Genomic DNA, 14,274 nt, shown 5'->3' with positions numbered 1-14,274 from the left:
ATTATAGAGGACTATTTCATTTTTGGGTGAACTATCCCTTTAATGCCCTTCACACCCTGGAGCCTTGACTATCTAGGACTGTGACGTCACATGCCACCTCACCTCACCTGACATTTAAAGCGCTGAAATTGTATGTTTAATGTAGTAAACAAAAAAATTCTCCAGTGCACCTTAACTGACTTAGGGTAACTTTGGCAGGTTAGCGTATTAAGATTTTTATTAATACCCAAAAGAATCAAATCATCTTGTGTAAAATGGGCATCTGATGTCACCATTAAAACTGTGCAAATTTACTTTAGTAGACCACAAATATAAAAAATAATCTGGTAAATGAGCATAATGATCCCCAAAGAAATAGAGGACTTTAATGCAGAAATAGCTGTTAATGCCCTGGACAAAGGAAGAAACCTGTAAATTGCTGAGATCTCACCTCAAGCTTGCCTTGGCCTTCATTCGTCTCCTCTTCTTCATCCATGATGCGGTTGGGTTGACTGAGGCGTCTGTGCTCGGGTCTGTGGTTCTCTGTGCTGTGGATCTGCACTTTCAGCCACTGGAAGAGCATCTCTGTGCTGCCTACACAGTCTGTCAGCGGGACCTGAGCAGAGCCCTGAATCACAAACACACACTGTTAGCACACAAGAACCCCATAAACACCACAGCTATACTGCAGACAAAATGTTTAAACAACTTGGAATGCTCATTTCATAAAAGGGTCCAAAACTAATTTTAATTTGCATCATTTTCCTGAACATTAGGGGTGCAATAGCATGTGTATGTGTAACATGCATGCCCAGAACTTAATTGAATGAATAAATGAATAAATAAATATTGATTCTTAAATACCAAGAATGACCTTAATATGAAGCACCACGCACTGATGTCATGAAACTTTCGTTAAAAAACAAAGTGCTATTTTTCAAATTCTGTCAGAATAAATATGAATTATACAGTGCTCAGCATTATTGAGTACACCTCATTTTGAAAATGAATATTTTTAACCATTTCTCAGTGAATATAGGCAATGTATTTTGTTGCACTTAAACCAGGCGTGCCCAAACTCAGTCCTGGAGGGCCACTGTCCTGAAGAGTTTAGCTCCAACCCTAATCAAACACACCTGAATCAGCTAATCAAGCTCTTACTGGATATACTAGAAACTTTCTGGCAGGTGTGTTGAAGGAAGTAGGAGCTAAACTCAGCAGGACACCGGCCCTCCACGAACGAGTTTGGACACCCCTGACTTAAAGCAGATTTATTAAACAGATACATTTATTAAAATCATATTTTAGTCACCAAACATATTTAAAAAATGAAAGATAATACAATTAAATTCAAGCTAAATATTGCAAACATTTTTTTTTTTCAAATTTTTTGCTTCTCTTGATTTTTCCTCTTTTTAAAATTTGTATTTAATATTTTTCTATAACATATAGATTTGGCTGTAATAGTTTGGACCATTGTTGTAAGTTATTTTGTTAGATAAGCTCCAGATTTGGCTTCAGCACTGACTAATCTAATGTGTATGCACACATTTAATATTGTATGGCTTCCTATTAAATATATCAATTTAAAAGATAAATTTGTGAGGGGTGTACTTATATATGCTAAGCACTGTATTTGCAAAATAATAGCCTTGTATAGATTATTTTTCTCCCATTAAATTAGGTCTTGATGTGTTTACAAAAACAATAGTTGAAACAACGAGACAATCTTAGATTTGAGCAGTTTTAAAACAGTTTTTACATTTATTTATTTATAACTGCTCAAATCAAAATTGTTCATTTTGTAGCACTTGTCTTAAAACATATGGCATTGTTTGCTTCTATTCTTATGTTTTGCCTTGAAATTACACATAAATCATGTAAATTTTTTTCTTTCTTAGATCTTAACCACTGGACTCGCAAAATCTTGGAGATGCTGATAAAAAAGGAAAAAAGCTTGCTGTACCAAACCAACCAAGGCTTCAAAAAAAAAACAACACAACAAAACAAACAAACAAACAATGCCTTTTTGTAAACATTACACACAGATTTTTATTTTTTTGCTGCTAGTTGTTATGTAAATTAAGTTGAATCAACACAACTCTTGAGTTTTTTTTTTAGGAACAACTTAATTTTTATGTTCAATCTACTTAAAAGTGTAAAATCAATCAGGTTAACTTAATTTGTGTTAGGACAACATGAAGGCGTTGTGTGGAACGCAGCATTTTTTACAGTGCACGCTTAACAAATGCAGATTGTTTTATTACAAATGACATTATCTGCATCTTAATCAAAGTGAATTTTGGTCTGACCAGCAGCTCCTCCTGAGCGAGGGGTCCAACCGTGCAGAGGCTGAACTGTAAGGCATGGGCCCCGGGGCCTCCAGCACTCAGCGGGATCCGGAAGCTCTCATTAAAGCTAAGCAGAGACTGAGGCTCCTGTGCCTTACAGCAGTAATATGTGCAGGGCCGACTGGGGTCCATCGGGAGAACATGAACCTTCACAAATCTGAGAGAGAGCAACATGGAGATAATGTCAAATGTGTGCGAAGAGTACCTGCAATGTTAGAGGATCATGAGTGGAATATTTGATATTAACATAGGAATACTTACACTTTCCATCCATCTCTAATGCTGGCCTTGCTTAAATTTCTCATTTGAAGAACATGCAGCAGCAAAAACCTGCTATTTGAATCATATCTGTAAAAGAGTCAGCTAATTAATGAATGAATGAACAAATGAATGGCTTTAAGGTGTGATGCAGTTTTTTGGAGAGTGTGTGGTGCTTACAAAAGGCCAATCTGAATATGAACTGGCTCTGAGACTGCAACTGTAACATCCTGAGCAAAACTGACTTCTTCTGATTCTTCTGTCCTGCTGGGAAAAGACATGCAAAAACTGATCAATAATAATAACACAACTCTATGTACCTAAAGAACATATTCACTCACTGGCCACTTTATTAGGTACACCCTACTGGTACGGGGTTGGACACACTTGTATTCAGAACTGCCTTAATCCTTCGTGGCATAGATTAACAAGGTACTGGAAATATTCCTCAGAGATTTTAGTCCATAGTGACATGAGAGCATCACACGGTTGCTGCAGGTTTGTCAGCTACACATCCATGATGCGAATCTCCCGTTCCACCACATCTCAAAGGTGCTCTATTGAATTGAGCTCTGGTGACTGTGGAGGCCATTTGAGTACAGTGAACTCATTGTTATGTTCAAGAAACATGTCTGAGATTATTCGTGCATTATGATATGGTGTGTTATCCTGCTGGAAGTAGCCATTAGAAGATGTGTACACTGCGGTCATAAAGGAATGAACATGGTCAGCAACAATACTCAGGTAGGCTGTGGCATTGACACAATGCTCAATTGGTACTAATGGGCCCAAAGTGTGCCAAGAAAATATCCTCCACACCAATAAACCACCACCACCAGCCTGAACTGTTGATACAAGGCAGGATGAATCCATGCTTTCATGTTGATGCCAAATTCTGACCCTACCATCTGAATGTCACAGCAGAAATTGAGACTCAACAGACCAGGCAACGTTTTTCCAATATTCTATTGTCCAATTATGATGGGCAATTATGGTGAGACTGTGTTCCTGTTCTTAGCTGACAGGAGTGGTACCCAGTGTGGTCCTCTGCTGACTGCTGCTGTAGCCAATCCGCCTCAACGTTCGGCAATGTTGTGCATTTAGAGATGATCTTCTGCCTACCTCAGTTGGAATGGGGGGTTTTTGAGTCACTGTTGCCTATCATACTCAAACCAGTCTGTCCATTCTCCTCTGACATTTTGCCTCTGACAAGGCACTGGCACAACAACTGCAGCTCACTGGATATTTTCTCTGTTTCGGACCATTCTCCGTAATCCCTAGAGATGGTTATCCGTGAAAATCCCAGTAGATCAGCAGTTTCTGAAATACTCAGACCAACCCGTCTGGCACCAACAACTAAGTCACGTTTTAAAGTCACTTAAATCACCTATCTTCCGGTTCTGATGCTCAGTTTGAACTGCAGCAGGTCGTCTTGACCATGTCTACATGCATGGAGTTGCTGCTATGTGATTGGCCGTTTAGAAATTTGCGTTGACGAGCAGGTGTACCTAATAAAGTGGCCAGAGAGTGTAGACTACTGTTCGATTGTTTATTAAAAGATTTATGCATCTATATGTTTTAGATTATGTATTGAGTTTGCACCAAAAGATTTTCATGCAACTTGTCTGAAGGCCTCTTTAGATTTTTGTACAAAAATCTGTTAAATTTAGCACTTTATAGTATATTGATGTACTTGTTTTGTTCATTAATTTATTTAATGTTAGGTAATTTTCTTTTTATAAAGAAAAAGAAAGAAAATAATATATATATATATATATAACTTTTTTTCGAGCTGTTTTATTGGCAAGTTCTTATAAAATTAATTGAAATAATGTTGACATCTCTTATTTTAAGCTATTTATCCTCTTAGAATAAAATCATTAATTTCAAGAACCAACTTTTAAATGTTAATCCATATTTGCGTGTATATATTTGTTTACAGAAAATTTGAACAATCTTTTTCACACATTCCAAAGCAAGTGGGCCTTCAGGTCAATGGGATGACAGAAAAACAGTTTATGCATGACAGGAATGATTGAATAGATGACAGAACTTTAATTTCTGGTGAACTGTTAATCTTCGTCTCACCTTCTGCTCCAGGCTTCAAACACCCCACTGTCTGTTGCCAAAACATCTTCATTTACCCCTGCAGACACTCGTCTTGCTCTTCTGCTGGTCCGACTTGTACTTTTACAGCGCAAGGTCACTCCTATATAGTACCACAAACATGCACAAAACAAATAGAAAAAAAGAGAAATGGGTATAAATGAAAATATAAAATGTTTGTATTTAATAATATTAATCTGATTTATAAAACTATATTTATATATTAATAAATCAGCTTATACACTAAGGAATATGAAGATTTTGATATGAAGATAAAGCATAATAGTTAATGTGTATAGGACTTAATAATGCCTCATTCACACTAGCAGCTCTGGGTGGCAACTTGCTGCAAACGCGGGTCTGTGTAGGTCTACAGCACGGAGAATACAACCGGCCTCTGAGCGAGCTGACAGAGGATTACGTGAGTTCTACTGATGCTCCTATTAGCTGTCGCTCAAGAAATTCGCTTTTATTCGCTTTTCAGTTGCTCATAATGTGAACGAGGGTTAACCTTTAAAATGATAAGAAATCTTGCTTTAATATTTAGAACTTAATGAGAAAATTATTTTTTTTCATCATGTTTCTCTGTATGACTGAACATTTTTATATTGGATATTACATTTAGCAATAATGTAAAATAGAATACCTGTAGCTCTAAATCAAACATTTCAACAATAGTTGTGTTGCCGCACTATTTTAATTGAACAAAATCAGAACAGAAAAAGGAAAGAAAATAAAAACTGAAATTATAGTAGCATTTACTAAAGCTGGGTGATTAATCGAAATGTAATCGAAAACGACATTCAGAACCGATAATTTATAATCAAATTTTTTCAGGTCAAATTTTTAAATTACTTTTCCTACCGCATGTGAAGTCGTGTGATCGCTCTGATAAGCCTGATTTAGATTTCAGCGTAGAATGCACGGGTGTGGTCCAGTGCAGCCTTTATACATTGAAATATTTGTTTACAGAATATTCAAGAAATGCACTGTTTAAAATATTATTTACAGGAGTTATTTTATTTAGAAGATATACTGCTTTTTTATACTTTTAATATGAAAAACTTGAAAATATCCTATTTTGTTTTCCAAACGTGCAAGTTATTTAATTTCCCTTTTCCAAAGAAAAAAGTGACTGTTGGTTTCAGCCAACGTGTGTTTTAATTTCAGTTGTTCAACGTTGATGTTTAATAAATAATCATAGATCGTAGATGGTGAGTGTTTCCTTCAGTTATTTTCAATATATATATATATATATATATATATATATATATATATATATATATATATATATATATATCTCAAGTAATGCACCCTTCATTCTAAAATCTCTTGCTTGTAATATGTAAGCATATTTACTGTACAAAACTTGTCAGTGAACTATGAGGGCAAAAAAAAAAAAGAAATAAAAAAACGAATAAATAAAATAATCGTTCATTAATCATAATAGTTAAAATGTTCAATTTATCGAGATTTTGATTTTAGGCCAAATCGCCCAGCCCTAGCATTTACTATTTATTATCACATCAAACCTAAACTTTGATTTCAAGTAAAACAGTAGCTAGCATTGTGTACTGTTGTGAAAACTTTTTAAATCTTTTTGAATCAACAGTGTGAAGAGCCTATCATTCTGTCAAAGTCATGTGATTTCACTATTATTTCACATCTGAAAATTGCTATTTCACAAATGTTTTGAATTGTAATGGTTCTCTGCTGATGGTTAATCTCTGTGAACCACTGTATCATTAAAAGTTAATGTCCGAGAGAGCTTAACGTGCTTTAATTTAAGAAAACGCATGCAATTCCAAAAAATGCCAGGAAATTAAGAAAAGATCTTCATCTGTTTGACAGCACACATGCTGCAAATCTTCACAACGCAAACACATTGTTAAAAAATGTTCTCACAACACTTTTAAATAGCACAAAACACAATGGAAATGCTTCAAGAGGACCCTAAAACGTGACAGACCCGGCTATTTAGGTTATGGTTACTTAGGCTAATAAAATAAAAAAGACAAGGGAATCAGGATGTTAACATAAACAAAAAATGAACCTTTCAAAGATCACCTACAACTTCACTGAGCAATAGTCACAGCACAGTCTGTCACATTTTTGGGTCCCCTTGAAACATTTCAGTTGTGTTCCCCAGTGCGTTTTCGTAAATTGTTTGCGCCGTGTGAAAATGCAGCTTGTTTTATTCATTTGTTTGCATTGTGAGAATATGCAGCGTGTACATTTTAAATGTGTATGCATTGTGAGGATTTGCCCCATGTATGCTGTTAAATGGATGAAGATCTTTTCTTAATTTGCTAGTGTTTTTTGTAATTACATGCGTAATCTTAAATCGCAGCACGTTAGGTTCTCTCAGCCACCGTACTCTTGATTGAATTGTTGACTTTTAATTTTAATGAGATATTCTAGTAAGTTGAAAACAATATTAGTAATATTACATATGTAATAATATTCTCTTATTAGAGGCTGCATGGTGGCGCAGTGGGTAGCACGTTCGCCTCACAGCAAAAGGCTGGGTCAGTTGGCGTTTCTGTGTGGATTTTGCATGTTCTCCCCGTGTTCGTTTGGGTGCTCCGGTTTCCCCCACAGGTCCAAAAACATGTGGTATAGGTGAATTGGGTAGGCTAATTGGCCGTAGTGTATGTGTGTGAATGAGAGTGTATGGATGTTTCCCAGTGATGGGTTGCAGCAGGAAGGCCATCCGCTGAGTAAAACATATGCTGGATAAATTAGCGGTTCATTCCGTTGGGGCAACCCCAGATTAATAAAGGAAGTAAACCGAAAAGAAAATGAATGAATGAATTCTCTTATTAGCCTGTTTAATGGAGTCTTACAAAAATAGACAAAAAAGTTGGAAAATTGCTAAAAGAATGCATTTCATAAGGACATTGTTGGTTAATGCATTTGATAGATTCATCCTTAGATTGAATTGTAAATGTATGCAATGCTTTAAAAGCCATTTTTAGGGCATGGTTTACCCGGAATTGTGTTACATTTACAGTTTTGACCAGCAGGTGGCCCTAGCGCGTAGTGTTTTCAAACGCTCTGAAGCTGTGAATCATTTTGTGAGGCAGTTGCTTCAATTGATTCAAAGCTTTGAGAAGTGTTGTTTCTATCATCAGTAGCATTGTGCCGGAAATGCTTCAAACAAATATGCATCTCTCGCACAAATTAAATGTCTTCCACGTTTCCCTTGCCTGCCATTAATCATATTTTAGAATTACAATGTTTACAAATAAAAGATGCTACTTATTTTCCATAAAAGGCATTAATTGACTGACAGATCTAACATATTTCAATCACAGCCCTAATATACATCACAGCACATTTTAGATGATGAAAACTGGAACTTATATTCCGTTCAAATAGAGTAATTGTAAATATTTTAATGTATTCATCACCTGTGGAGCTGTGTGTTCCTTGAAGAGCAGCATCTCTGTGGCTCTTCCCCTCCAGCAGGTGCGCAGTGGCTGCGATTCCCACTTCTCCTTCCCCAGAAAGAGTGGTGTGCAGCTGGGCTTGATTCTGGGTCCGCAGCCCTTCAGCCAAGAGCCCCCTGCTGGCCACCTCCATGTACTCCTCGGTCATCTGGACCAGAGGGCAGTCCTGTGGAGCGGAATGGTACGGGGTGTCCATAGGGGAACTGGGAGGAGAGAGTGAGGAGAGCGAGGACCGGGAGGAGAGAGAGGTAAGAGACTGCGGGGTGTCGTGGGAACGTTTTGGGCCGTAGGCTGAACCTGAACTGTGGCTCTCCAATGGGAGCAGGTAGCGGAAAGAAGGATCCAGGACGTCACAGCTGCCTTCTGTTCGGTCGTACTGAGGCAGGCCGTAAATGTCGGTGAAGCTGACAGAGCTCAGAGAACCACGACTGGAGGCCAGAGAGCCACGGCTGGAGGCTAAAGAACCACGGCTGCTGCTAGAGGACACCGTCAGGTTACTGGCAGACAAGCTGTACACACAGAGAGAGAAAGCTGATGTGGTTAGATGTACTGCTTTTGTCTTAATGAATTTGTCAGTTCTTGTTTTGAGTAGTGCTGTCAGTTGATTAAAGGAAAATATAAATTGCATTATATGATATGTTGATTAACAGTGTCGGTGTGAATTAATATTCGCAAAGAAAAAAAGGCAAATTAAATCATTTTGAATTTTAAATATTAATAACAATAACATTTAATATGTCGTTTATTACTGAATTAATGGCTTTGAGTAGAAAGTATTGATTAGTTTTTTTTAAATATTTAACAAAAATACATTTATAAATTAATTTTTATAAATAAAGGTGCAGTAGGTGATTGTCTTCAGAAACATTTTTGTTGTGTTGGTTGAAAGTCTTTACACATTCCAATATTAATGATTAAAGTAAATGATCTACATGTATTTATATTTATTTTTATATTCTGGGTAAGACATAAGACTAAAAAATGATCGTCCAATTAAAAATTGTCTGGTCGATAATTCCCATAATTCTGATCATTCATCCAAACTGTCTGTCAGCAAATGTAGATTTGTATATCTGCACAGCCATTCACGCAGATTTGCACATGCATGCGTTCACATGGACAAGAGAGAGTGATCTGTAAAAACAAATGCTGAATCAAAACTTGAATCAATATTGACACCATGGCTGAAGTATTTCTTTTAGACAGGTAATGTTTTAAAAGTGTTTTAAAAGTATTTGTCACGCAAAGCTTATGTAGATTGTGTTGTTTTACGAATGGGTTATATGCACGGAAGTGTTGTTCAGCCACTGAAATCTTCCGGGAAAGACTGATGTGAGTATTTTCAGTTTCATAAGGGACGTTTTACGGCATCGATGATGTAGAATTTATTTTGTTGTTGTTCAACTAAATAAATTCTATATTATCGATGCTGTAAAAGGTCCCTTATGAAACTGAAAATAGTCACATCAATCTTTCCCGGAAGTAAATAGCGCTATTCCACCTAGCCTGCTTTACTGAGGTGAAGTTGGTTTTATATTCACATTGGTTCATTTTTTTAAACAATGACAACATGTGATGCGCTCCCTATATTGTTTACCATGCTACTTTCAATATTCTGTCTGAAATAACATGCAAGTATGGCTTAATAATAACTGCAATTCCTGCTAACCAAAGCACTAAGCAGAGTCGTTTTAGGACAAAGCTTGTGAGAGAGTGAGACCAGCGATCCTTTCATGCATGAAATACTGTACATTATGACAAGTTTTCTTGCTAGACAACTGAAAAGGTGCTAGATATAATGCAGTTTTTCATTGGGAATTGTAGTATTATAAAGTACTATAAAGTTTTCTATCTGGCGAATGACATGATCTAGTTGGTTGTCTACCGTCATCTTGACATTGCGTGCAACCGAAAGTCAAAAAAAATATATATATATGACATAACCATGTGACACTAATTGTATGTGTGAACTTTGTATGCAGAAACAGTTTGGGGATATTTTCATGTGACCAAGAGTCTGCATTTTAAATATTAAAATAGCTTCACGTGGAAAAATCGTTAATGTACACTAAGAAGAATGAAGAAGCTGTCATGTCCGCTTTGGACATTAAAAGGCAAATCCTTGGCAAAAAAGAAGAGCTGACATAAACAAATGGAAGGACAAAGTAAGGAAGTCTTTGAGGGATTTTGGGAAACCATATCTAAATTGAAAAGGAGATCAAAAACCAGGCAAAATCCACCGAAAGAGGTGAGTGGAAGAACCATTTATGTGATGTGATCTCTCTCTCTGAACACGCAGAAGAGCGCTAAACAGCACAACAACAGATAATCTCTCAAAATAAGCAACATACATATATAATAAAGCTGCATCAATGCATAAATCCAGCCAGTCCTGTGTAAACTATGACAAGCAAAGTTTATTTATTTATATGTTGAGATGGTTGTGCGCAAGAACAGTTTAAAGTAGAATATACACAGGTGCGCTGTGCCAGCAGTGTATATTTCTAAATAAACGACAACATTTAGCTGTGATGTATGTCTGCATTTTATGTATTTATTGTTAATAATTGATTGTTATTGCTTGTACTGTAAGGTCTATATATTGTACATTGTTCATACGGTGTTTTTAAAATAGTAACAGTAATAATAATAATAACAATAATAATAAATATAAAAGAAAGGCTTAATATTAAGCTGAAGTTTCTGTTACTCTATCAAAACTAAGATAAAGGAATCAGATCTTTAGTGGTTTAAAGTGATATGATTGGAGTTATACTGTTATTCTACACTTACTGGACATATATCGTTCTTCTATTTGAGAAATATAAATCACAATAACTTTAGATTTTTATTACTGACACTGAAAAATGTTATCTCTATCTTCAAGTAAAATAAAAATATATATGATGTTCACAATCCAAATTAAACATTGAAAATATGGACTTATAGGGTTCTTCATCTCAAGGCCTCAATTAATGCATGAAAACTGTGCGCATAACACATATTAAAAGAAAGTACTCCAATAATGTAATATGTTCATGTGTACATACATATTAATATTAATTATGGAAATTGCACTGAATTAATGGATCAAACCGACAGCTACAGTCCAGCTTTCTACCTTCTCAATTTGTATGATAGCATATGTGTGTCTGTGTGCTTGTGTGAGTACCTCTTCAGCTGAGAGTGTAGATATGTGGTGATGCGGGTGGCCTCTTCTAGTTGCCTCATAAGAACATTCCTCTTCTCCTGCAGTAAAATCCTACACAACATACATGCATATGAATACCTATTTGTCAAACTTGCACAATCAATCATCTTTACCAAACCAACAGTTCTAGCTGATCTAATAGAATCACATACTGTAGATTAGAATAGATATTAGCACAAAGTAAAAGTGCAATTTAGAATGAGATTTGTTTAGCAGTTTAAATTTGAGTGACAAACTATCAAACAACCATTTATGGCTAATGTGAAAATAAAAATGCATCACTATCATCATGAGAAAAACTGTACAGGTGGCACGTGAAAGCTGATACGCTCATTGACGTCATTTGAAAAAAGGGCCCTATATGTCTCAGCTGAGTTTCAGACACAAGACACTCATAATGAGCAGATTTGAGTTGCTCAGATGGGAAATGAGGGCACCTTTATTTACCTCTGCGGGCATTTACAAAACCATTTTGCTGGCAAGATTTCCTGATAATGAACACATAATTCTACCACCATGTTTTGAGTGAACCGAGATGTGCTTTTCTTTATCGACCGACTAGTGCAACTCTTCTATATTTCACATGATTAAATCCCTGACAGTTCACAAACTGAAGCCCTGTTTTTATTTCTTCTCAAATTCAGTTAGAAATATCATTTGACAAAATCAATGAATATTTCATAATTAACCTATTAATACTTCTTGCAATATCTTTATTCATCACAGTAAATTTGCTTATTGATTATTTTTGAATAAGAAAGATCAACATTCAAACTAATCTTACCTCACTACATTTTTTCTCTGGGTTAAAATTTAATGGTTAAATAAAAATAAAAATAAAAAATAAAAAAACTTTTCTAGTTTATTAAAGTAAAATAAATATAAATCATTTAAAATTAAATATACACAATTGTAATTACACAAGTGCCTAAAAATGTACTTGCATAATTTACATGAATTTGCATAAATTGTTTAATTGTAAAAATGTTAAATAATGGTTAAATTAAATAAAAAAGGTTTTCTAGTTAATTCAAAAAACCTTTTATAATTTTACATTTTAAAATTACATTTACATAAAAATGTACTTGAATAATTTATATCAATTTGTATAAAATGTTAAATTGAATAAGTTTTTTTTAAAAATGGTTAAATTAAATAAAAAGGGCACTATTTTAAAGATATTGGCATAAAGTCTAAAGCACAGGGTGCAAAAGCATTAAGGGCATGTCCGAATCCACTTTTGTTATTTTAAGGACGGAAAAATGCACTTTGTGCCCTGGCACATGGTCTAACACGGTTGAGCTTATTCTCTTAATGAGTTATGGGTGTGTTTTGAGCATATTGTGCATTAAACCAATACGAGTCTCATCTCCCATTCCTTTTAAGAGTCAGTTGCATCGTGCCATGGCGTTTTTGCTATTTACATGGCAGACATTGTAAGAGAAAAACCTGAATGTTTACCAGCGAGAAAACCGTTAAACAGACAATCGGCACGAGGATAAAGAATTTGGCCTTTTTTAATTTCTCTTTATTTTACTTTCTCTTTACTTCACTCCTTTACTTTCGTGGATAAGAAAACGGCGTTGTACGCACTCCACTGAAGGCATCCATTAGCCTACATATTTAATTTTGTTTGTTAAACACAAAGATTTAATAATAATGAACTGTCAAAAACTCAGTTGTACCCAAACACACAACCTATTCTTATGCCCCATATTGTGATGCATTTATCTCCAAAACCCGACAGGTGGACAAATCTAAACTTGTTTTTACTAAAACAAACATAAATATGCATATAATAAATAATACTGCTAATAATAATAACACTATACAAATGCAAATTGTCATAAATAAAAACTAAAAAAAGACCCCGACATGAAAAAGGCATGGAGGCAGTGGCTTTTATAATTGTAACATTTTAATCCTTACATTTTTTTCATATGTAAAGATATTTGTGTATGGCTGTACATTCTGTGTATTAATAAAAACATTTTGGACCTCCATAGGTGCAAAACTAATGCACTCTGCGCTGGACTTTAGACCAGGCTTTATTTTGTCAATGGCGCGGTCCATTTCAGTTCTCAAAATAGCAACGAACCAACAATGTGCCTTAACACACCTTCCTTTTTAGACCGGCACACCTATGAGTCCACAAAGTAGTGCAAATGGATTTACTATTTAAACAACATGGTGCAAAACATGAAAATTAGGGTTGCGCTGGTCTGAAAATAGCAACACATCGCGCCAAACACGTCTTGCGCCTTATTGCACCGGGTGTATGATAGGGCCCAAAGCTTTTCTAGTTAATTCAAATAACCTGTTATAATTTAACATTTTAAAACCACATTTAAACAATTGTGATTATACAAGTACCTAAAAAACACTTGCATAATTTGTATAAAATTGTAATTTGTCTAATTAAATGAAAAGCTTTTTTAACCATTAAAAGTGAATCCACAAAAACATGAAAAAAATATATAAATATATATCTGTGCCAACAGAAATCTGCAGATTTCCACTGATTTTTAGCCCATCGATGAGTCTATTTATTTACTTATGTAAATGTCTGTGAGTATATATTTACTCTGTTTTTATTAAATTATTAAATAATATGCAGATGTTTAGTTGATTTATGTACAATACAGTTAGTAAAATAACATTTTCTGTTGTTTAGTGGCTATATTATATGAGAAACGTACTTTGTTAATCAAATAAGTGGTTGTACATAGATTTGCATTGTAAACCCTTAATAAGCGCTTTAAGTCTTCAATAACTATACCCTTAAATTAATTTCACACAAATCTGCAGATGTTTTTACAAAATTGAGCACACAAATAACAACAAAAAAAGTCAGCAGAATGTGTATGGCCCTAGACATATGATTGTGTATGGCCCATAGAATATGTGTGCGTGTTAG

The 14,274-nt window shown here is 35.1% G+C and overlaps 1 protein-coding gene across 4 annotated transcripts in view; it reads right to left on the bottom strand.

Moving 5' to 3' along the window:
- Positions 1 to 14,274, bottom strand: part of wwc3 (WWC family member 3) — a 100,817-nt gene that overhangs the window by 11,683 nt on the left and 74,860 nt on the right. For 2 of the 4 annotated variants that reach the window (XM_056460013.1, XM_056460015.1), the window contains exons 10-16: positions 11,319 to 11,408; positions 8,108 to 8,655; positions 4,677 to 4,797; positions 2,769 to 2,855; positions 2,592 to 2,678; positions 2,292 to 2,487; positions 431 to 607 (exon numbers count right to left, since the gene is read on the bottom strand). In XM_056460013.1, the coding sequence (XP_056315988.1) occupies positions 431 to 607; positions 2,292 to 2,487; positions 2,592 to 2,678; positions 2,769 to 2,855; positions 4,677 to 4,797; positions 8,108 to 8,655; positions 11,319 to 11,408 (1,306 nt within the window). The remainder of the gene's footprint in view (positions 1 to 430; positions 608 to 2,291; positions 2,488 to 2,591; positions 2,679 to 2,768; positions 2,856 to 4,676; positions 4,798 to 8,107; positions 8,656 to 11,318; positions 11,409 to 14,274) is intronic. The other 2 variants (XM_056460014.1, XM_056460016.1) reach the window with 1 other exon arrangement.

Source organism: Danio aesculapii, chromosome 6 (assembly GCF_903798145.1).
Source record: "Danio aesculapii chromosome 6, fDanAes4.1, whole genome shotgun sequence".
Lineage (NCBI taxonomy): Eukaryota > Metazoa > Chordata > Actinopteri > Cypriniformes > Danionidae > Danio > Danio aesculapii.
Note: the sequence above shows the minus strand (reverse complement) of the source record. Positions and strands in the feature narration are given on the sequence as shown.